The sequence below is a fragment of the Haematobia irritans genome, chromosome 4 (assembly GCF_050003625.1).
Source record: "Haematobia irritans isolate KBUSLIRL chromosome 4, ASM5000362v1, whole genome shotgun sequence".
In the NCBI taxonomy this organism is placed as follows: Eukaryota; Metazoa; Arthropoda; class Insecta; order Diptera; family Muscidae; genus Haematobia; species Haematobia irritans.
The window spans coordinates 21,978,979-22,006,104 of record NC_134400.1 but is presented as its reverse complement, the minus strand read 5'-3'; the positions used below and the strand labels follow the sequence as shown (position 1 = coordinate 22,006,104).

Sequence of the window (27,126 nt, the reverse complement as noted above, 5' to 3'; positions counted from 1 at the left end):
GAAATTAAATTTTAACAAAAAAAAAATTACAAAATTTTCTATAGAAATAAAACTTTGACAAAATGTTCTATATAATAAAAATTTTGAAAAAATTTTCTATTGAAATAAAATTTTGAAAAAATTTTCTATAGAAATAAAATTTTGACAAAATTTTCTATAGATATAAAATTGTGACAAAATATTCTAAAGAAATAAAATTTTGTTAAAAACTTTCTATAGAAATAAAATGTTGACAAAATTGTCGATAGAAATAAAATTTTGACAAATTTTTAGATAGAAATAAAATTTTGACAAAATTATCTATAGAAATAAAATTTAGACAAAATTTTCTATCGATATAAAACTTTGACAAAATTTTCTATAGAAATAAAATTTTGACAAATCTATATATATAAAATTCAAATTATGTTTGTTTATTTGTTTGTTTGTTTGTTTGTTTATTTGTATGTTCCGGGTTGTCGCGAAAACGGCTGAACCGATTTACTTGAAACTTTCAGAGATCGTGGGGGGCACTCATGTGCTGAAAATAGGGTACCTCATTTTTTGACATATGGTCGCGGAGAGGAACCTCCCCTTTGTCCGACTTTTTGAAAATTAAACCAAACTTGACCGATTTGCACGAAGTTTTCAGGGATAGTAGGGGGTGATCCCTAGACAAAGATTCGCAATTTTTTTTTCGAAATTTGATCGGGAGGGTGTACCTCCCCTTAAGCGACTTTTTGTTTGTTTGTGTGGTCCGAGTTGGCTACGAAACGGCTGAACCGATTTACTTGAAACTTTCAGAGATCGTAGGGGGCGTTCATGTGGTGAAAATAGGGTACCTCATTTTTTGACACCTGGTCGCGGAGGGGGACCTTCCCTTTGTCGGACTTTTTGAAAATTGGACCAAAGTTGACCGATTTGGTTGAAATTTTCGTTGAAGATTGGGGTTGGCATCTAGACAAAGATCCGCTACTTTTTATTTCGATATTTGGTGGCGGAGGGGGGCCTCTCCTTGGTTCGACTTTTTTTAAAGTACAGTGAAAAAACTAATATTCTCTAAATTATCTGAGATTTACAGAGAACATGTGGTGAGTTTATGGCATTAATATGGGGTACCCGATGATTTCATATGTGGATGGGGAGGGGGACCTCCCCCTTGCCCTACTTTTTGAAACTTGGAACAAAATTATGCGATTTGCTTGAAATTTGCATTGAATGTTGGTGTTGGCATGTAGACAAAAATCCGCTACATTATATTTCGATATTTGGTCGGGGAGGGGGACCACCCCTTTGCTCAAATTTTGTTTTTTTTTTTTTTTTTGAAAGTTCAAACAAAACTAAACTCCCCCGACTGAAATTTTACAGAAAAAATGGGTTACGAAATTTATATCAGGTTCCTGATTTTTTAATAAAAATAAAAGGGCATAGGGAGACATCCGCTTCTCTTAAGTACATACAGAGAAACAATTAAACTTTACTGAGTTACTTGAAATTTACAGAGGACTGGGGAGAGATCGTAACCTCCGTCAACCGTAATAGTTGATACCTGATTTTGTGATATTTGGATGGAAGAGAGGCCGCCCCTTTAGGCTTATAATTTGCTTGACATTTTCTGGGACGTTTATAAAAGATACGCTTTTCGACATTTGGTCGGGGAGGAGGTCCTCCTCTAAAACTTAAGTTTTCTTGAAATTTACAAAAGGGGAAGGTTATGAACGAAGAGGCAACCTTCCTTGCCCCACACTTGAAGGAAAGTTTCAAGAATTTTCCCTTTAAAACAATAGAGCAAAATTTAAACATCTCCGATCTACTTGAAATTTACAGGGCCGTGGCAGGAGGTGATTAAATTTATACATAATTTTTAAATTAGTATATGATTTTTCGATATCTGGTTGGGGAAGGGGAAAATTGAAATAAACTTTATCGATTTACTTCGATAGAATTTATAGGGACCATTGAGTAGTTGCGAAATTAATATAGGGTACGTGATAGTCCGATATCAGGTCGGAGTGGAGCGAAGGTGGGGAGAGGGTTCCCTTTTGTCCGTTTTGTTTTTCTTAAATAGAAAGTAGAGGGTTGTCCGTAAATGGGAACTCGGTACATAATTTTATGATTTTTGTACAGGCCTCTGCCAGACTTCTTTTTAGTCTTCATTTTAGTAAAGAGAGGGTTTCCTTTTGTCCTTTTTTTTTTGTCTTAAGTTGAAAGTAGAGGGTTGTCCGTAAATGGGAACTCGGTACATAATTTTATGTATTTTGCACAGGCTTCTGCCAGACTTCTTTTTAGTAAAGAACTTAAATTTACATGAAATTGGCAGCCAACGTAGAGGGTGCATCATTTTCCAACATTTTAGCAAATGTTAATGTGGTAAATTTTTTTACTACTTTTGCTTTTTCCGATTTATTGGATGGGAAACAGTAATTCTTTGTATGTTATTATAATATAGTGCTTAATTTTCAGATATGTTGAGGAGAAGGATACCTTTCCTTGACAAACTCCACTTAAAACTCACAAGAAATATAGAAGATTGTCCAACTATTGAATACAGACCATTATTAAAAAAATTTGGTGGAAAGGGTACAACCTCTCCCTCCGTATTTGTACCTATAAACGAAAAATCAAGTAGTCCGATTTGTTTAAAAGAATTGAAATCTTTTCGAATTTGTTTTCAGCACGAAGGATATAGTTGACAAAGTTAATGCAAAATGTTCAAATACGCTTCGGAAGGAGCAGCGAAGCGGGCCGGGTTACGCTATTTTTAGATAGAAATAAAATTTTGAGAAAATTTTCTACAGAAATACAATTTTGACAAAATTTTCTATAGATATAAAACTTTGACAAAATTTTCTATAGAAACAAAATTTTGTTAAAAAATTTCTATAGAAATAAAATTTTAACAAAAATGTCTATAGAAATAAAATTTCTCTTGAAATAAAACTTTGGCTACATTTTCTCTAGAAAAAAAATTTGACAAAATTTTCTATAGAAATAAAATTTTGACAAAATTTTCTATAGATATAAAATTTTGACAAAATTTTCTACAGAAATAAAATTTTGATAAAAATTTTCTATAGGAATAAAATTTTGACAAAATTTGCTATAGATATAAAATTTTGACAAAATATTCTACAGAAATAAAATTTTGTTAAAAACTTTCTATAGAAATAAAATTTTGACAAAATTGTCGATAGAAATAAAGTTTTGACAAATTTTTAGATAGAAAGAAAATTTTGACAAAATTATCTATAGAAATAAAATTTAGACAAAATTTTCTATCGATATAAAACTTTGACAAAAATTTCTATAGAAATAAAATTTTGTTAAAAAATTTCTATAGAAATAAAATTTTGACAAAATTTTCTATAGATATAAAACTTTGACAAAATTTTCTATAGAAACAAAATTTTGTTAAAAAATTTCTATAGAAAAAAAATTTTAACAAAAATGTCTAAAGAAATAAAATTTCTCTTGAACTAAAACTTTGACAACATTTTCTCTAGAAATAAAATTTTAACAAAATTTTCTATAGAAATAAAATTTTGACAAAATTTTTTATAGAAATGAAATTTTGGCAAAATTTTCTAAAAAAAAATTGACAAAATTTTCTATAGAAATAAAATATTGACAAAATGTTCTATAGAATAAAAATTTTGACAAAATTTTCTATAGACATAAAAATTTGACACAATTTTCTATAGGAATAAAATTTTGACAAAATTTTCTATAGATATAAAATTTTGACAAAATTTTCTACAGAAATAAATTGTTGTTAAAAAATTTCTATAGAAATAAAATTTTGCAAATTTTTAGATAGAAATAAAATTTTGACAAAATTTTCTACAGAAATAACATTTTGACAAGATTTTCTATCAAAATAAAATCCTGACAAATTTTCTATAGAAATAAGTTTGACAATATTTTCTATAGAAATAAAATTTTGATAAAATTTTCTATAGCAATAAAATTTTGACAAAATTTTCTATAGGAATAAAATTTTGACAAAATTTTCTATAGAAATAAAATTTTGAGAAAATTTTCTACAGAAATACAATTTTGACAAAATTTTCTATAGATATAAAACTTTGACAAAATTTTCTATAGAAACAAAATTTTGTTAAAAAATTTCTATAGAAATAAAATTTTAACAAAAATGTCTATAGAAATAAAATTTCTCTTGAAATAAAACTTTGGCTACATTTTCTCTAGAAAAAAAAATTTGACAAAATTTTCTATAGAAATAAAATTTTGACAAAATTTTCTATAGATATAAAATTTTGACAAAATTTTCTACAGAAATAAAATTTTGATAAAAATTTTCTATAGGAATAAAATTTTGACAAAATTTGCTATAGATATAAAATTTTGACAAAATATTCTACAGAAATAAAATTTTGTTAAAAACTTTCTATAGAAATAAAATTTTGACAAAATTGTCGATAGAAATAAAGTTTTGACAAATTTTTAGATAGAAATAAAATTTTGACAAAATTATCTATAGAAATAAAATTTAGACAAAATTTTCTATCGATATAAAACTTTGACAAAAATTTCTATAGAAATAAAATTTTGTTAAAAAATTTCTATAGAAATAAAATTTTGACAAAATTTTCTATAGATATAAAACTTTGACAAAATTTTCTATAGAAACAAAATTTTGTTAAAAAATTTCTATAGAAAAAAAATTTTAACAAAAATGTCTAAAGAAATAAAATTTCTCTTGAACTAAAACTTTGACAACATTTTCTCTAGAAATAAAATTTTAACAAAATTTTCTATAGAAATAAAATTTTGACAAAATTTTTTATAGAAATGAAATTTTGGCAAAATTTTCTAAAAAAAAATTGACAAAATTTTCTATAGAAATAAAATATTGACAAAATGTTCTATAGAATAAAAATTTTGACAAAATTTTCTATAGACATAAAAATTTGACACAATTTTCTATAGGAATAAAATTTTGACAAAATTTTCTATAGATATAAAATTTTGACAAAATTTTCTACAGAAATAAATTGTTGTTAAAAAATTTCTATAGAAATAAAATTTTGCAAATTTTTAGATAGAAATAAAATTTTGACAAAATTTTCTACAGAAATAACATTTTGACAAGATTTTCTATCAAAATAAAATCCTGACAAATTTTCTATAGAAATAAGTTTGACAATATTTTCTATAGAAATAAAATTTTGATAAAATTTTCTATAGCAATAAAATTTTGACAAAATTTTCTATAGGAATAAAATTTTGACAAAATTTTCTATAGAAATAAAATTTTGAGAAAATTTTCTACAGAAATACAATTTTGACAAAATTTTCTATAGATATAAAACTTTGACAAAATTTTCTATAGAAACAAAATTTTGTTAAAAAATTTCTATAGAAATAAAATTTTAACAAAAATGTCTATAGAAATAAAATTTCTCTTGAAATAAAACTTTGGCTACATTTTCTCTAGAAAAAAAATTTGACAAAATTTTCTATAGAAATAAAATTTTGACAAAATTTTCTATAGATATAAAATTTTGACAAAATTTTCTACAGAAATAAAATTTTGATAAAAATTTTCTATAGGAATAAAATTTTGACAAAATTTGCTATAGATATAAAATTTTGACAAAATATTCTACAGAAATAAAATTTTGTTAAAAACTTTCTATAGAAATAAAATTTTGACAAAATTGTCGATAGAAATAAAGTTTTGACAAATTTTTAGATAGAAATAAAATTTTGACAAAATTATCTATAGAAATAAAATTTAGACAAAATTTTCTATCGATATAAAACTTTGACAAAATTTTCTATAGAAATAAAATTTTGTTAAAAAATTTCTATAGAAATAAAATTTTTACAAAATTTTCTATAGATATAAAACTTTGACAAAATTTTCTATAGAAACAAAATTTTGTTAAAAAATTTCTATAGAAAAAAAAATTTTAACAAAAATGTCTAAAGAAATAAAATTTCTCTTGAACTAAAACTTTGACAACATTTTCTCTAGAAATAAAATTTTAACAAAATTTTCTATAGAAATAAAATTTTGACAAAATTTTTTATAGAAATTAAATTTTGGCAAAATTTTCTAAAAAAAAAATTGACAAAATTTTCTATAGAAATAAAATATTGACAAAATGTTCTATAGAATAAAAATTTTGACAAAATTTTCTATAGAAATAAAATTTTGACACAATTTTCTATAGGAATAAAATTTTGACAAAATTTTCTATAGGAATAAAATTTTGACAAAATTTTCTATAGGAATAAAATTTTGACAAAATTTTCTATAGATATAAAATTTTGACAAAATTTTCTACAGAAATAAATTGTTGTTAAAAAATTTCTATAGAAATAAAATTTTGCAAATTTTTAGATAGAAATAAAATTTTGACAAAATTTTCTACAGAAATAACATTTTGACAAGATTTTCTATTAAAATAAAATCCTGACAAATTTTCTATAGAAATAAGTTTGACAAAATTTTCTATAGAAATAAAATTTTGACAAAATTCTCTATAGCAATAAAATTTAGACAAAATTTTCTATAGATATAAAACTTTGACAAAATTTTCTATAGAAATAAAATTTGTTAAAAATTTTCTATAGATATAAAATTTTGACAAATTTTCTATAGAAATAAAATTTTGATAAAATTTTCTATAGAAATAAAATGTTGACAAGATTTTCTTCTAAAATAAAATTTTGACAAATTTTCTTTAGAAATACGTTTGACAACATTTTCTATAGAAATAAAATTTAGACAAAATTTGCAATAGATATAAAACGTTGACAACATTTTCTATAGAAATAAAATTTTGTTAAAAAATTTCTATACAAATAAAATTTTGACAAAATTTTCTATAGAAATAAAATGTTGACAAAATTTTCTATAGGAATAAAATTTTGACAAAATTTTCTATAGAAATAAAATTTTGACAAAATTCTCTATAGCAATAAAATTTAGACAAAATTTTCTATAGATATAAAACTTTGACAAAATTTTCTATAGAAATAAAATTTTGTTAAAAATTTTCTATAGAAATAAAATCTTGACAAATTTTCTATAGAAATAAAATTTTGATAAAATTTTCTATACAAATAAAATTTTGACAAGATTTTCTATTAAAATAGAATTTTGACAAATTTTCTTTAGAAATAAGTTTGACAACATTTTCTATAGAAATAAAATTTTGACAACATTTTCTATAGAAATAAAATTTTGACAAAATTTTCTATAGAAATAAAATTTTGACAAAATTTTCTATAGAAATAAAATTTTGACAAAATTTTCTATAGAAATAAAATTTTGACAAAATTTTCTATAGAAATAAAATTTTGACAAAATTTTCTATAGAAATAAAATTTTGACAAAATTTTCTACAGAAATAAAATTTTGATAAAAATTTTCTATAGGAATAAAATTTTGACAAATTTTCTATAGAAATAAAATTTTGATAAAATTTTCTATAGAAATAAAATTTTGACAAGATTTTCTATTAAAATAAAATTTTGAGAAATTTTCTTTAGAAATAAGTTTGACAACATTTTCTATAGAAATAAAATTTAGACAAAATTTGCAATAGATATAAAACGTTGACAACATTTTCTATAGAAATAAAATTTTGTTAAAAAATTTCTATACAAATAAAATTTTGACAAAATTTTCTATAGATATAAAAATTTGACAAAAATTTCTATAGAATTAAAATTTTGACAAAATTTTCTACAGAAATAAAATTTTGATAAAAATTGTCTACAGAAATAAAATTTTGATAAAAATTTTCTTTAGAAATAAATGTTTAAAAAAATTTAAATATAAATCAAATTTTCTACAACTTCAATATTTCTTAAAATTATACTTTTCAAGTTAGGTCTATCAAATTCCATTGTGAGTAAGTTCTCCATTTTTGCAGATGTGGTAAATCGCCCTTGTTGGTGCCAGCAAAAATTGTTAAAACTTTTAATACCCGACACAATTACAATTCAAGGGTTATATATACATTCAAAAAAATTGTTGCTACAAGGAAAGATCATAATATTACAACTATTGAAATAAACTGTTAAAATAATATTATTTAGATTTTCGTTCGAAGAAAAATCATTTTTCTTTCATACTAACTACAGGCATTTGATCAAAAATTTCAAAATAAGATTTTTTTAAATTTGATAGATTTTTTTGTACAATTTTCTTCAAATTTTGGTAGATTATTTTTGGCATGAGTGGCAACCGTGATACCAAGGCCTACATCGAGTTAGGAGGTGATTCTAAATCGATCGGTATATATTTCAGGGGATCTAAAACAAATTTGTAGGCACATTTTCTTGCAGATTAAACTTTACCCTAACCACTAGGTGGTTTAGAAGAGGAAATAACGCAATTAGTGTGGCTAAGGTAGCAAAATTATTGCATAATCGGCTAATATTTATATTCAGGAGATATATTAATACGAATTAGATCGCTTAATAACTCATAATTTGAAATTTGACTAAGATCGGATAATAATAAAGATATTTTGGCCAAATTTCGTAAAACTACACTGAAAAAAAAGCATGCTCCGTTCCAAAGATTTTGTCTTTACTTTAAAAATTTTGGTATTGATTTCGAGCCAAAGAAGCGGAGAATACAAATAAGGATACTTTTAAGACGCAATTCTCTTTTAAATTTGGGTTTTGTGTACTTGCTTGTAGGAAGCAATTTTTATTTTTTCGTTTTGTTTTTCAGCTTGTTTTCTTCATAAGCTATAAAAGTCCTTTAAAAACTAGTTAACGACAACTTTATTTTCCAAATTCAGACTCGACTTCCAATAGAAATTATGCTATGTTTCAAGTAAAAAACGTCTTTAAAATAAAGTGTTCAAAAACATGTCCTATATTTGAACGATTTTTTGCTTTGTAGTCAAGATGTAAAAAGACAACAAATTTAAAGACAATTTCATTAAATTTAAACAAGTATATACGGCCGTAAGTTCGGCCAGGCCGAATCTTATGGAGGGTACATAAGACATGGATTTCGTAGAAACTTCTACGAAAGACTGTCATCCACAATCGAATTACTTGGGTTGTGGTATCTGAAAACTTCTTAACATCGTTTTCTAAATTGTGAGTTAGTCCATTCGTGGTATATATTAGACAAAAAAGTTATGTATAGTTAAGTCTACAAATAGCTACGAATCGATATGGACTTTTTGCACGGTACGTAGAGAGCCAGATTTGAAATATGGGGGTCGCTTATATGGGGGCTATATAAAATTATGAACTTGATATGGACCAATTTTTGTGTGATTGGAAATCGATTTATCTGAGGGATATATATAACTATAGACCGATATGGACCTAGTTACGCATGGTTGTTAACGACCATATACTAGCACAATGTACCAAATTTCAACTCACTCGGATGAAATTTGCTCCTCCAAGAGGCTCCAAAACCAAATCTCGGGATCGGTTTATATGGGGGATATATATGATTATGGACTGATATGGACCACTTTTGGCATAGTTGTTAAATATCATATACGATCACCACATACCAAATTTCAAGCAGATCGGATGAATTTTGCTTCTCCAAAAGGCACCGCAGGTCAAATCTGGGGATCGGTTTATATGGGAGCTATATATAATTATGGGCTGATAGGAACCAATTCCTGCATGGTTGTTGGATACCATATACTAACATCACGTACCAAATTTCAACCGAATGGGAAGAATTTTGCTCTTCCAAGGGGCTCTGGAGGTCAAATCTGGGGATCGGTTTATATGAGGCCTATATATAATTATGGACCGATACCGACCAATTTTTGCATTGGAGTTTGAGGCCATATATTAACACCACGTACCAAATTTCAACTGAATCAGATGAATTTTGGTCTTCCAAGAGGCTGCGGAGGTCAAATCTGGTGATCGGTTTATATGGGGTCTATATATAATTATGGACCGATGTGGACCAATTTTTGTATAGTTGTTAGAGACCATATACTAACACCATGTACCAAATTTCAGCCGGATTGGATGAAATTTGCTTCTCTTAGAGGCCTCGCAAGCCAAATCGGGGGATCGGTTTATATGGGGGCTATATATAATTTTGGACCGATGTGGACCAATTTTTGCATGGTTATTATAGACCATATACTACCAACATGTACCAAATTTCAGCCGGCTCGGATGAAATTTGCTTCTCTTAGAGGCCTTGCAAGGCAAATCGAGTGATCCGTTTATATGGGGGCTATATATAATTATGGACCGATGTGAACCAATTTTTGCATGGTTGTTAGAGACCATATACTAACACCATGTACCAAATTTCAGCCAGATCGGATGAAATTTGCTTCTCTTAGAGGCCTCGCAAGCCAAATTTGGGGATCCGTTTATATGGGGACTATACGTAAAAGTGGACCGATATGGCCCATTTGCAATACCATCCGACCTACATCAATAGCAACTACTTGTGCCAAGTTTCAAGTCGATAGCTTGTTTCGTTCGGAAGTTAGCGTGATTTCAACAGACAGACGGACGGACGGACGGACGGACATGCTCAGATCGACTCAGAATTTCACCACGACCCAGAATATATATACTTTATGGGGTCTTAGAGCAATATTTCGATGTGTTACAAACGGAATGACAAAGTTAATATACCCCCCATCCTATGGTGGCGGGTATAAAAATTTTTCTGAATTATTAAAGTCAAGTTGACCTTAGCCCAAACATTTTGTTCTTTCATATTATGATACACATTTTTAAGTCAAATTACTTAATTATAAGGACAGTACGACTTCATTGAAAAGTTTATCGACTTTTGGACAAGGAAAAAAAACTTTATATTAGAGAAATGCTTCTTCTATACTAAGCAAAATTTGTATTCGTATTTTAAAGACATGCAATGTTTGACCTCACGACAATATTTTTTTCAGTGTAGGTGTTACGTCTATATGAACAAATTTAGTTCAAAATCGGGTAGTAATTATATGCAAGAGATATCTTAATCTGAACTAGATCGATTAATAACTCTAAATTTGACATTTGGCGGCAAACATACACAAAATAAACAAATTGATAAATTGCCAGGGGGTATTAGCTATTATTAGCATAAGTTTTTCTACGAGTGTAAATATATTTCAATATAGTAGTCATATGTCTCATATTCAATGGTAGAGAATAAGGCTCGATTTAGGATTTTAAGATTTCTCTAAAAGAAAATAAATCCATGGATTCAACATTAAATTGTTTCAACTTAAACAGCAAACTAAAACTAACCAGTCTACTTGGATTATATTAGCAAGTTTTCAAAGACATTTCTACATTAACTGCCAAAGGATAAAATAGCACAAATGAAATGAACAAAAGCAAATGAGAATAATTAACAATAATCGAAATAACGAAACATAAGCAAAGAAAAGGGGGAAGCATAATTCATGTTATGCTTTCTCAACTTAATTTGTACATTCTATTTGCTTTACATGTTTTTCTACTTTGATTCTATGGATAACATAACTTCAAGGTGAGATAAATCTAAAAGAAAAATAAGAAAAACTAAGAATTTTTACTAACTCAAAACGAAAGTGCAAAACGGATAACGGGTGGAAGGTTATTCTATTAACGGTGATATTAAGGACATTTCTAATGTCCTTCCCATCCAATGTGTATGAGAAAACAAAGCTTAATGGGTGTATCTAACATTTTCTACGCCTTAGCTTACTTACCCCTGTTAAAGCTTGTTTATCATTTAGAATGGTTGCAGCTGCTGCTGTTGTTAAGGCAGTTGGTGAGGTAGACGCCGTAGTGCTATCTGGGGCAAAATATGTTAAGAAAGCACAACCTGTAAAAGAAAATACAACGACATTAAAAGCAAATATCAGTGGGATAATTGAAACGAATCAAACTTGTTAACATCCCAGCAAAAAAAAACAAGTATATACGGCCGTAAGTTCGGCCAGGCCGAAGCTTATGTACCCTCCATCATGGATTGCGTAGAAACTTCATCTAAACACTGCCATCCACAATCGAATTACTTAAGTTGCGGTAAAGCTTGCCGATGGATGGCAAGGTATCTTAAAACCTCCTAACACCATCTTCTAAATTGTATGTAAGTCCATACGTGGTATATATTAAATCAGAAAAGATCGATCCAATACGTATATAATTCAGTTTGACAAAGTAGACATACAATTTTGACAACATTTTCTACAGAAATAAGATTTTAACAAAATTTTCTATAGAAATAAAATTTTCACAAAATTTTCTAAAGAAATAAAAATTTTGACAAAATTTTCTATAGAAAGAAAATTTTGACAAAAATTTCTACAGAAATAAAATTTGAACAAAATTTTCTATAGAAATAAACTTTTGACAAAATTTTCTATAGAAATAAAATCTTGGTAGATTATTTTTGGCTCGAGTGGCAACCATGATTATGAACCGAATAAAATTTGAACAAAATTTTCTATAGAAATACAATTTTGACAAAATTTTCTATAGAAATAAAATTTTGACAAAATTTTCTATAGAAATAAAATTTTGGTAGATTATTTTTGGCTCTAGTGGCAACCATGATTATGAACAATGATGAAAATTTCATTATTAACCGAATAAAATTTTAACAAAATTTTCTCTAGAAATAAAATTTTGACAAAATTTTCTATAGAAATAAAATTTTGGTAGATAATTTTTGGCTCTAGTGGCAACCATGAGTATGAACCGATATGGACCAATTTTTGTGTGATTGGACCAATTTTGGTATGGTTGTTAGCAGTGCTGCCGCTACTACTTCAATCGAAGTATTTTGCTTCATTTTCACAAAATTTACTTCGTCACTCCTTCTTCCAAAAATCTGCTTCACTTTTTGTTCTGCTTCAAATTTTTAAAATTTTCCCCATATTACCTAATTGTTTTTCCTATTCCTTTAATTACGATGAACATAGCGGTTTTAATCATTGAATTATCAACCGATGTACACCATGTATCAAATTTCAGCCGGATCGGATGAAATTTGGTTCTCTTAGAGGATCCGCAAGTCAAATCGGGGGATCAGTTTATATGGGGGCTATATATAATTATGGACCTATGTGGACCAATTTTTGCATGGTTGTTAGAGATCATATGCTGATTCAGCTGGATCGGATTAAATTTGCTTCTCTTAGAGTCCCCGCAAGCCAAATTTGGGGGTCCGTTTATATGGGGGCTATACGTAAAAGTGGACCTATATGGCCCATTTGCAATTCCATCCGACCTACATCAATAACAACTACTTGTGCCAAGTTTCAAGTCGATAGCTTCTTTCGTTCGGAAGTTATCGTGATTTCAGCAGACGGACGGACGGATGGACATGCTCAAATCGACTCAGAATTTCACCACGACCCAGAATATATATACTTTATGGGGTCTTAGAACAATATTTCGATGTGTTACAAACGGAATGAAAAAGTTAATATACCCCCATCCTATGGTGAAGGGAATAATAAAATGAATTCTATTGTTTTGTTTTCAAAAATGTATGCTACTTCAATTTTCTTCAATCTACTCCACTTTTTTCCAAAATCTACTTCACCCAATTTTTCACTAGCGGCAGCACTGGTTGTTAGCGACCATTTACTAACACAACGTTCCTAATTTGAACCGGATCGGATGAATTTTGCTCCTCCAAGAGGCTCCGGAGATCAAATCTGGAGAATGTTTTATATGGGGGCTATATATAATTATGGACCGATATGGACCAATTCTGGCACGGTTGTTAAAGATCATATACTAACACCATGTTCCAAATGACAACCGGATTGGATGAAATTTGCTTCTCTTGGAGACTTCGCAAGCCAAATCTGGGGATCGGTTTATATGGGGGCTATATATAATTATGGACAGATGTGAACCAATTTTTGCATGGTTGTTAGAGACCATATACCAATATCATGTACCAAATTTCAGGCGGATCGGATGAAATTTGCTTCTCTTTGAGTCTCCGCAACCCAAATCTGGGGATCGGTTTATATGGGGGCTATATATAATTATGGACCGATGTGGACCAATTTTTGCATGATTGTTAGACACTATATACCAACACCATGTACCAAATTTCAGCCGGATCGGATGAAATATGCTTCTCTTAGAGGCTCCACAAACCAAATCTGGGGCTCGGTTTATATAGGGGCTATATATAATTAAGGACCGATATGGACCAATTTTTGCATGGTTGTTAGAGACCATATACCAACATCATGTACCAAATTTCAGCCGGATCGGATGAAATTTTCTTCTCTTTGAGGCTCCGCAAGCCAAATATGGGGATCGGTTTTATATGGGGGCTATATATAATTATGGACCGATGTGAACCAATTTTGGCATGGTTGTTACAGACCATATTCCAACACCATGTACCAAATTTCAGCCGGATCGGATGAAATTTGTTTCTCTTAGAGGATCCGCAAGCCAAATTTGGAGGTCCGTTTATATGGGGGCTACACGTAAAAGTGGGCCGATATGACCCATTTGCAATACCATTTGACCTACATCAATAACAACTACTTGTGCCAAGTTTCAACTCGATAGCTTGTTTCGTTCGGAAGTTAGCGTGATTTCAACAGACGACGGACGGACATGCTCCGATCGACTCAGAATTTCACCACGACCCAGAATATAACATATATACTTTATGGCGGCTTAGAGCAATATTTCTATGTGTTACAAACTTAATGACAAAGTTAATATACCCCCCATTCTATGGTGGAGGGTATAAAAATATTATAAAAACAAGTATATACAGCAGTAAGTTCGGCCGGGCCGAATCTTAAATACCCACCACCATGAACCAAATATTAGGGTTTCCTTTGAAATTTCAGGAGGGCTTGAGGACTTAAGGACACTTCCCGAAGATAAATTTAAAGATTTCAACTATGAGGACTATATCAGATTCTGGATTTATAAGAACCATTTTTCTTTGAGTTTTAGAGGAATCATTAACATCTCTTGTAAGTGTGCAAGAAAATTATAAAATAACGTCTTGATTTGAAATCTTAAATCTGTAGAAGTAAAATCTGGAAATTTTACATTGAGTTTCAAGCAATTTTCATGATCAGTGCGCCTTCTACACCCTCAAGAAGTGAAGTCGATCTATATGAAGGCATTACCAAATGGACCTATAAAAACTTAATCCGATGCACGTTTTTGTGAGCCTAAAATACCAGAATATTTACAATTTCAGTAAATAATAAATATTTCATTTCGGTCTATATGGGGGATATACCAAAATATGGGCCGATACTCACCATTTTCGGCACACCTCTTTATGGTCCTAAAATACCTCTAGATTTCCAATTTCAGACAAATTGGATAAAAACTACGGTTTCTATAAACCCAAGACCCAAATCGGGAGGTCGTTTTATATGGGGACCATACCAAAACATGGACCGATACACACAATTTTTGGCACACGTATTTGTGGTCCTATAATACCTCTAGATTTACAATTTCAGGTAAATTGAATAAAAACTGCTGGTTCTATAAGCCCAAGAAGTAAAATCGGGAGATCGGTCTATAAGGGGGCTATACCAAAATATGGACCGATACTCACAGTTGTCGGCACACGTATTTGTGGTCCTACAATACCTCTAGATTTCCAATTTCAGGTAAATTGAATAAAAACTTCGGATTCTAGAAGCCCAAGAAGTAAACTCGGGAAATCGGTCTATATGGGGGCTATACCAAAATATGGACCGATACTCACCATTTTCGGCACACCTCTTTATGGCCCTAAAATACCTCTAGGTTTCCAATTTCAGACAAATTTGATAAAAACTACGGTTCCTATAAGCCCAAGACACCAAATCGGGAGGTCGTTTTATATGGGGACCATACCAAAACATGGACCGATATCCACAATTTTTGGCACACGTATTTGTGGTCCTACAATACCTCTTGATTTCCAATTTCAGGTAAATTGAATAAAAACTGCGGTTTCTATAAGCCCAAGAAGTAAAATCGGGAGATCGGTCTATATGGGGGCTATACCAAAACATGGACCGATACTCACCATTTCTGGCACACCTCTTTACGGGCATAAAATACCTCTATATTTCAAATTGCATGCAAATTGGATAAAAACTACTATTTCTATAAGCCCAAGACCCCAAATCGGGAGGTCGGTTTATATGGGGACTATATCAAAACCTGGACCGATATAGCCCATCTTCGAACTTGACCTGCCTGCAGACAAAAGACGAGTTTGTGCAAAATTTCAGCACGATTGCTTCATTATTGAAGACTGTAGCGTGATTACAACAGACAGACATACAGACAGACAGACAGACAGACAGACGGACAGACGGACATCGTTATATCGTCTTAGAATTTCTCCCTGATCAAGAATATATATACTTTATATAGTCGGAAATCGATATTTCGATGCGTTACAAACGGAATGACAAACTTATTATACCCCCGTCACCATTCTATGGTGGTGGGTATAACAAGTAAGGAGAGCCTAAAGTCGGACGGGGCCGACTATATTATACCCTGCACCACTTTGTAGATCTAAATTTTCGATACCATATAACATCCGTCAAATGTGTTGGGGGCTATATATAAAGGTTTGTCCCAAATACATACATTTACGTATCACTCGATCTGGACAGAATTTGATAGACTTCTACAAAATCTATAGACTCAAATTTTAAGTCGGCTAATGCACTAGGGTGGAACACAATGTTAGTAAAAAAATATGGGAAACATTTAAATCTGAAGCAATTTTAAGGAAACTTCACAAAAGTTTATTTATGATTTATCGCTCGATATACATGTATTAGAAGTTTAGGAAAATTAGAGTCATTTTTACAACTTTTCGACTAAGCAGTGGCGATTTAACAAGGAAAATGTTGGTATTTTGACCATTTTTGTCGAAATCAGAAAAACATATATATGGGAGCTATATCTAAATCTGCCAACCAAATTTGGCACGCATAGCTACAATGCTAAATCTACTCTCTGTGCAAAATTTCAACTAAATCGGAGTTAAAAATTGGCCTCTGTGGTCATATGAGTGTAAATCGTGCGAAAGCTACATATGGGAGATATATCTAAATCTGAACCGATTTTAGCAAAATTAGGCACGCATAACTACAAAGCTAATTCTACTCCCTGTGCAAAATTTCAACTGAATCGGAGCAAAAAATTGGCCTCTGTGGGCAAATGAGTGTAAATCGGGCGAAAGCTATATATGGGAGATATATCCAAATCTGAACCGATTTCAAAAAAAATTTGGCACGCATAGCTATAATGCTAATTCTACTCCCTGTGCAAAATTTCAACTAAATCGGAGCAAAAACTTGGCCTCTGTGGGCAAATGAGTGTAAATCGGGCGAAAGCTATATATGGGAGCTATATCTAAATCTGAACCGATTTGGCCGATATTTTGCAAGTTTTTCGAGACTCATAAAATATTCGGATGTACGGAATTTGAGGAAGATCGGTTGATATACACGCCAATTATGACCAGATCGGTGAAAAATATATATGGCAGCTATATCTAAATCTGAACCGATTTTTTCCAAAATCAACAGAGATCGTCTTTGAGCCAAAGCAGGACCCTATACCAAATTTTAGGACAATCGGACTAAAACTGCGAGCTGTACTTTGCACACAAAAATACATCAACAGACAGACAGACAGACAGACAGACGGACAGACAGACAGACATCGCTAAATCGACTCAGAATTTAATTCTAAGACGATCGGTATACTAAACGATGGGTCTCAGACTTTTCCTTCTTGGCGTTACATACAAATGCACAAACTTATTATACCCTGTACCACAGTAGTGGTGAAGGGTATAATTATTTATTTGGCAAAAAATGACAACATTTTTTAATTCACATCCAAAACACTGAATTTGGATCGCACCGTAAGAAGTGATGCAAGTTCAGTGCAACGGCTGTTGAAATGGTAGACGTCCGTCCTATGACAAGTCCATATTAAATTCATCGCTTCCGCGCCAATTTCCGAAAAGAACATTTGCACTACTTTTTTGGCTACACACAAAAAAAAATTATGATTCAATCACGAAATTAATTGATCCAATTAATTTTTTAATTGAAATGTCTTCAATCACAGAAATGATAGTATCAATTAAAAAATTAATTGAAGGTCAATTAAAAAATTAATTGATACTATTAACTTTTGTGATTGATTTTTGTTTCAATTAAAAAATTTGTTGAATCAATTAAATTTTTAATTGAATATTTTTTAAAACTCAATTATAACTTTAATTGGAAAAATTTTCGGGAAATTTTTTTCTGTGTACGCCTTTTTTGCTGGGATTGTCATACAGCTTTGCATTCCCTCGACTATTATCACCATTATTAGGCCCCCTATGGAATAGGCTTACACATCAATAAATAAAGAAGTGCATGCACACACACATGCAACCAATAATTTAAATTTACATTGAATTGTATTGGTTTTCGGTATGTTCGTGTGTATACGTGTTGGCACAGGATATTGGTCATCGCGATGACGATATATTTGCCTTAACTACAGGAAGGACATGAGCATATAGACTTGTCCATATGTTTGTATGACTATGTGGGTGTATGTGTTTGTTGATTTGCTTATATTTTAATGTGTTTGGTTGCAGGTTTGTCCTTTCTCTTCGTCTATTTACCTGTGATTGAGCTATGAAAAGAACCACCAGTTTGATGGCTTCCGTTGATGTTGTTGCTGTTGTTGGCTGAATCTATTGTATGGGTAAAGTAGGATATTATTGATTGGATGTTTTTAGGAAATGACATGTAATAAGGATCAATTAATATTAGAAATGATTATTATGTGCAACGACGACGATGACGACGACACATTAACTATGTTCTATAAAGTCTTAGTAGGATATGTGCAATTAGTTGAACATTTCTTGTTTGTGGCTTTTGTCGATGGTTTATTGTTCTTTCGTTTATCCTTTGTCACAACATATTTGCAGGACAAACATTAGCCAGCTGGTTTATTTCAAAAGCTTAGGGGCCCATACAAAGGAAATAAACACACATACACACACACTCACACACCCCCATTGAAACTACATCGAACTACAAGAGTGATCAGAATATCTAATGTTAGGTAATTATAATGGCATTTACATGTCCTTGCATTACTGCAAGGTATTATATCCAGTAGTTGTGGTAAGCTAGAGACAAACAAACAGGTAAACATATAATTATTCCATAGCATTACTACAATTTCACAGGAAAATGTTTCGATATGGACAAATCAAATCAATTACTTTAATTTTGCAAATCCATTTTTCATGTTTATTATGCTTGTATAGCAATCAGTAATGGTTTAGTTATAGGCTAACCAATGATTCGATTGGCTTTCACGTGGCATACACTGCGGGAGGATTTTTAATTAAGTACTATGCTCAGGCATGTTCTAAAAGTAAAATAAATTTTCTAACAAGGAATATTTAAAAGGTTTATAATTAAAATATGCATATATCAAAGGTAAACTTTAAACAAGTATATTCGGCCGAAAGTTCGGCCAGGCCGAAGCTTATGTACCGTCAACCATGGATTGCTTAGAAACTTCTACTGAAGACTGTCATCCACAATCGAATTACTTGGGTTGCTGTAACAGTTGCCGATGGCAAGGTATCATAAAACTTCCTAACACCGTAATAAATACCACATAGTCCATACGTGGTATATATTAAACTAAAAAAGACCGATGAAAAACGTATACAATTAAGTTTAAAGTTTCCATAGAAATAAAATTTTGTCAAAATTTTCTATAGAAATAAAATTTGGAAAAAATTTTCTATAGAAATAAAATTTTGACAAAATTTTCTATAGAAATAAAATGTTGACAAAATTTTCTATAGAAATACAATTTTATCAAAATTTTCTATAGAAATAAAATTTTGACAAAATTTTCTATAGAAACAAAATTTTGACAAAATTTTCTATAGAAATAACATTTTGACAATGTTTTCTATAAAAATAAAATTTTGGTAGATTATTTTTGGTTCGAGTGGCAACCATGATTATGAACCGATATGGACCAATTTTTGTGTGATTGGGGATCGGCTATATATAACTATAGACCGATATGGACCAATTTTGGCATGGTTATTAGCGGTCTTATACTAACACCACGTTGCAAATTTCAACCGAATCGGAGCCTCCAAGAGGCTCCGGAGATCAAATCTGGGGAACGGTTTATATGGGGCTATATATAATTATGGACCGATATGGACCAATTCTTGCGTGTTTGTTAGAGACCACATTCTAACACCATGTTCCAAATTTCAACCGGATCGGATGAATTTTGCTCCTCTAAGAGGCTCCGAAGATCAAATCTGGGGATCGGCTTATATGGGGGCTATATATATTTATGGGTCGATGTGGACCATTAGAGAACATATACCAGCACCATGTACCAAATTTCAGACGGATCGGATGAAATTTGCTTCTCTTAGAGGCTCCGCAAGCCAAATCGGGGGATCGGTTTATATGGAGGCTATATATAATTATGGAGCGATGTGGACCAATTTTTGCATGGTTGTTAGAGACCATATACTAACACCATGTACCAAATTTCAGCCGGATCGGATGAAATTTGCTTCTCTTAGAGCAATCGCAAGCCAAATTTGGGGGTCCGTTTATATGGGGGCTATATGTAAAAGTGAACCGATATGGACCAATTTTTGCATGGTTATTAGAGACCATATACTCACATCATGTACCAAATTTCAGCCGGATCGGATGAAATTTGCTTCTCTTATAGGCCTCGCAAGCCAAATTTGGGGGTACGTTTATATGGGGGCTATACGTAAAAGTGGACCGATATGGCCCATTTGCAATACCATCCGACCTACATGAATAACAACTACTTGTGCCAAGTTTCAAGTCGATAGCTTGTTTCGTTCGGAAGTTAGCGTGATTTCAACAGACGAACGGACGGACGGACGGACGGACGGACGGACGGACGGACGGACGGACGGACGGACATGCTCAGATCGACTCAGAATTTCCCCACGATCCAGAATATATATACTTTATGGGGTCTTAGAGCAATATTTCGATGTGTTACAAACGGAATGACAAAGTTAATATACCCCCATCCTATGGTGGAGGGTATAAAAAGGCCGATTAAATACGTATATAATTAAGTTTGATAAAATTTTCTATAGAAATAAAAGTTTGACAACGTTTTCTATAGAAGTAAAATTTGGACAAAATGTTCTATAGAAATAAAATTTGAACAAATTTTTCTATAGAAATAAAATTTTAATAAAATCTTCTATAGAAAAAAACATTTTGACAACATTGTCTATAGAATTAAAATTTTGACAAAATTTTCTATAGGAATAAAATTTTGCCAAAATTTTCTATAAAATAAAAATTTGACAAAATTTTCTATAGAAGTAAAATTTTGCTAAAATTTTCTATAGAAATAAAACTATGAAAACATATTCTATAGAAATAAAATTTTGGTAGATTATTTTTGGCTCGAGTGGCAACCATGATTATGAACCGATATGAACCAATTTTTGTATGATTGAGGATCGGCTATATATAACTATAGACCGATATGGAATAATTTTGGTATGGTTATTAGCGGCCATATACTAACACCACGTTGCAAATTTCAACCGAATCGGATGAATTTTGCTCCTCCAAAAGGCTCCGGAGATCAAATCTGGGTAACGGTTTATATGGGGGCTATATATAATTATGGACCGATATGGACCAATTTTGGCATGGTTGTTAGGGATCCCATACTAACGCCATTTACCAAATTTCTTCTTCTCTTAGAGGCTCCGCAAGCCAAATCGGGGGATCGGTTTATATGGGGGCTATATATAGAGCTTTGGACTGATGTGGACCAATTTTTGCATAGTTATTAGAGACCATATACTTACACCATGTACCAAATTTCAGCCCGATCGGATGAAATTTGCTTCTCTTAAAGGCTCCGCAATCCAAATCTGGGGATCAGTTTATATGGGGGCTATATATAATTATGAACCGATGTGGACCAATTTTTGCATAGTTGTTAGAAACTATATTCTAACGCCATGTACTAAATTTCAGTCGGATCGGATGATGTAAGCCAAATCTGGGGGTCCGTTTATATAGGGGCTATACGTAAAAGTGGACCGATATAGCCCCCATCCTATTTTGATAAAATTTTCTATGGAAATAAAATATTGACAAAGTTTTCTATAGAAATAAAATTTTCACAAAATTTTCCATAAAAATATAATTTTGACAAAATTTTTTATAGAACTAAAATGTTGAAACATTTTTTAGAAGTATAAAATATAACTTTCTACTCAATCAATGGTGGATGGTGCATAGAATGCGCCCTGGCCTATCTTATGACCACATATACTTGTTGCAGTATGATATTTATGTTCATAGACGCACAGATGGACATCGTTAATTTGATTCCTATCGTGGCAGTGAGCATTATTTCCAACGGTACAATGTGTCTATTTCGTCTCCTTCTGGGTGTTGCAATCATAAGCCAGTTCTAGGCAGTGTCGCAGGCTAAAAATTGTTTTAGAAATTTTATTTCTATAGGAAATTAGGTCTTAACTTTATTTCTATCGGAAATTTCATCAAAATAAAAACCCTTTTTATACCCTAAACCACATAGTGGTCAGGGTATAATAAGTTTGATCGGCCAAAAAATGTGCCTACCAGAAATATTGATTTTAGACCCTATAAAATATATACCGATCGACTCAGAATCGCCTCCTGAGTCGATCTAGCTCTTGGTGTCCGTCCGTCCGTCTGTCCATGTATTTGTTGTTCACAGGATTCCGGTCGCAATTATTAACCGATTTCGATGAACTTTGGTACAGGGAGTTTTTTGGGCACAAGGACGAACGCTATTGAATTTGGAAGAAATCGGATCAAATTTAGATATAGCTCCCATATATATGTATCGCCCGATTTCGACAAATAGGGTCACGTTGCGCGTTGTTTCAAACGGATCGTCACCAAATTTGGCAAAAGGTAATCTTTTCCATCGCCCTTCAAGTCTGCAAAATTTCATCCAAATCGGTTCAGATTTAGATATAGCTCTCATATATATGTATCGCCCGATTTTCGCAAATTTGGCCACAAAACCTTTATTTATCAACCGATCTTACTCAAAGTTGGCTAAATATAATCTTCTATAGCACTAACTATATGTGCAAAAAATCATCGAAATCGGTTCAGATTTTGCTATAGCTCCCATATATATGTACCGCCCGATTTTTCTAAATTTGGCCATAAAACCCTTATTTATCAACCAATCTTACCCAAATTTGGCTAAATGTAGTCTTCTATAGCACTAACTATATGTGCAAAAAATCATAGAAATCGGTTCAGATTTAGATATAGCTCCCATATATATGTATAGCCCGATCTTCCCAAATTTGGCCATAGAACCCTTATTTATTAACCGATCTTACTAAAAGTTGGCTAGATCCAGTCCTCTATAGTACTAACTATATGTGCAAAATTTCATCGAAATCGGTTCAGATGTAAATATAGCTCCCATATATGTATCACTCGATTATGAAAAATTCGCCCCTAATTACTTTATGTTTGTCCATACAGGCCTCATTTCTTAATTGATCTTACTCAAATCTTGCACAAGGTAACCTTTTGTGGTATTAATCAAACCCGCAAAATATTATGCAAATTGGTTCAGATTTAGATATAGCTTCCATATATATGCATCGCTCGATTTTCCCAAATTTGGCCATAGTACTCTTATTTATTAACCAATGTTACTCAAATTTCAAATTTTGATGTACTAGCCGATCGTACTTATACGTCCTTGTAGCTCTTACATAAGAATATTGCTCGATTTTTACAAATTTTTATTTATTACCCACACTAATTTAACGATTTTCTCTTTTTTAATAATGGGCTCAATATTAGTGGATTTAGATGTTTCCCATATTTTTTTTACTAAAATTGTGTTCCACCCTAGTGCATTAGCCGACTTAAATTTTGAGTCTATAGATGTTGTAGAAGTCTATCAAATTCTGTCCAGATCGAGTGATATTTAAATGTATGTATTTGGGACAGACCTTTATATATAGCCCCCAACACATTTGACGGATGTGATATGGTATCGAAAATTTACATCTACAAAGTGGTGCAGGGTATAATATAGTCGGCCCCGCCCGACTTTAGACTTTCCTTACTTGTCTAATATTTAGCGTCTTGTAGGGACATAGGGCCACAATGTAGGACATTTTCACTCAACACAATTTGTAATAATTTTTACATTTTGGTGGCTCTAGAGGAGAAAATTAGAAGCCGGCAAGGCTTGATCTTTAACAATGTGTGGTAAACTTTATTCCTGTAGAAAATTTTGTCAACATTTTATTTCTATAGAACATTTTGTCAAAATTGTATTTCTATAGAAATTTTTTTCAAAATATTATTTCTATAAAAAATTTTCTCAAAATTTTATTTCTATGGAATTTTTTTTCAAAATTTTATTTTTATAGAATTTATTGTCAAAATTTTATTTCTATAGAAAAATTTCTCACAAAAAGTTGTTTATAGTAACTTTTTCCAAAATTTTATTTTTATAGAGATTTAACAAAAAACATTACTAATTTGGGTAGAACTCTACCAACTGTGGCAACCGTGGTGGTAATACAAATTTATATTCTAAGTTATATACGTTGCATATTCATGTTGTAAGATAATAAAGTATTTAGAACCATTTTTGTTTTGTAAAATTTTTTAAATTTAACGAAAAATATAGTAGGGAAAATTGTTTGGGAATGTATGGGAAAGTAGGGAACTTTTTTTGTTCTTGTAGGGTAAACCGAACATTTTCCCTGGCAACATTGACTATGAGCTATAGCCAGATTGACACAAAGCACCCATAGACATGTACCCCTTAATTTTCTTAAATATGCAACTGCGGTTTATCTCCCAGACCTATATGTTACCCCACAAATGCTTATGATTACTAATTCTGTAATGGTGGTTTAGGGTATGATATAGTCGGCCCCGCCCGACTTTCTACTTTACTTACTTGTTAAAGATAAAAATAATTTCTTGGCTATTACTTTGACCATGTGCGAAAATAATTTTTCTTTGTATGTGTGTGGTTTAAAACCCTTAAAGATTTCATCCAATATGCCTGTCATATGTCTTAATGTTAGCCCCCATAAATCCCCATTAAAGTCATTAACATATTAAGTTGAAGATTAGCACTACATTTACACCAAAACACCATTTAACTACAGACCAAGAGGATTCCACTTTAGTGCAACCAAAGGAAGCAGAAGGATACAAGAGCCAACAAACCTTAAGCCTAAACTTGTATGGAACTTCAGTAACATTAAGAAGCAAACACACCCATACATAGATACACACACACACAATCGTACATGCATACATACTTAAATAAGTAAATGTACAGAGTTTTATGGTGGCTTCTTGGGTCGAAGCAATTGAGAAAGTAAATGTGAAACTAACAAAGAACTGCAATCGTTTGAGGCTATTGCAATTTAGCATTACGAAGACAAACAATGCGAGGACATGAACACTTAAATATATTGTGTGTGTGAGTGTACTTTTATAAAAGTATATTCATATGTTAGAAGAACTTCCTTTAGAGAGAAAGTAAACAACCTGGTAAAGCCTTGTGTTTACTTTCTTCAATATTTAGTCATTAATATGTTAACACACCAGCCACACCCACCCACGTACACACATGTAAACGAGCATAGTAAATTATTGTAAGGCTATTTTAAAAGGCATTTGAAGAATATTATTTGATATGCAATTTGCATCTAAGTCTATTGTCACTTAGTTTTTTGTGAAAGTAAAAATAAAACAAACAAGTATATATGGCCGTAAGTTCGGCCAGGCCGAATCTTATGTACCCTCCACCATGGATTGCGTAGAAACTTCTACGAAAGACTGTCATCCACAATCGTAATACTTGGGTTGTGGTATCTTAAAACTTCTTAACATCGTTTTCTAAATTTTGAGTTAGTCCATACGTGGTATATATTAGACAAAAAAGTTATGTATAGTTGAGTCTACAAATAATTACGAATCGATATGGACTTTTTGCACGGTACGTAGAGAGCCAGAATTGAAATATGGGGGTCGCTTATATGGGGGCTATATACAATTATGAACTTGATATGGACCATTTTTTGTGTGATTGGAAATCGCTTTATCTGAGGGATATATATAACTATAGACCGATATGGACCTAGTTAGGCATGGTTGTTAACGACCATATACTAGAACAATGTACCAAATTTCAATTCATTCGGATGAAATGTGATCCTCCAAGAGGCTCCAAAACCAAATCTCGGGATCGGTTTATATGGGGCTATATAGGATTATGGACTGATATGGACCACTTTTGGCATGGTTGTTAAATATCATATACGATCACCACGTACCAAATTTCAAGCAGATCGGATGAATTTTGCTTCTCCAAAACGCACCGGAGGTCAAATCTGGGGATCGGTTTATATGGGAGCTATACATAATTACGGGCTGATAGGAACCAATTCCTGCATGATTGTTGGATACCATATACTAACATCGCCTACCAAATTTCAACTGAACGGGAAGAATTTTGCTCTTCCAAGGGTATCTGGAGGTCAAATCTGGGAATCGGTTTATATGGCGCCTATATATAATTATGGATCGATTTCGACCAATTTTTGCATGGGAGTTTGAGGCCATATATTAACACCACGTACCAAATTTCAACTGAATCAGATGAATTTTGGTCTTCCAAGAGGCTCCGGAGGTCAAATCTGGTGATCGGTTTATATGGGGGCTATATATAATTATGGACCGATGTGAACCAATTTTTGCATAGTTGTTAGAGATCATATACTAACACCATGTACCAAATTTCAGCCGGATCGGATGAAATTTGCTTCTCTTAGAGCAATCGCAAGCCAAATCGGTTTATATGGGGACTATATAATTATGAACCGATGTGGACCAATTTTTGCATGGTTGTTAGAGACCATATACTAACATCATGTACCAAATTTCAGCCGGATCGGATGAAATTTGCTTCTCTTAGAGGCCTCGCAAGCCAAATCGGGGGATCGGTTTATATGGGGACTATATAATTATGAACCGATGTGGACCAATTTTTGCATGGTTGTTA

At 31.5% G+C, this 27,126-nt stretch overlaps 1 protein-coding gene across 1 annotated transcript in view; it reads right to left on the bottom strand.

The window, feature by feature from the left end:
- The window catches only part of LOC142235321 (uncharacterized), a 572,914-nt gene that overhangs the window by 98,787 nt on the left and 447,001 nt on the right, over positions 1–27,126 (bottom strand). The window contains exon 3 of the mRNA XM_075306577.1: positions 11,676–11,791. Within this exon, the coding sequence (XP_075162692.1) occupies positions 11,676–11,791 (116 nt within the window). The remainder of the gene's footprint in view (positions 1–11,675; positions 11,792–27,126) is intronic.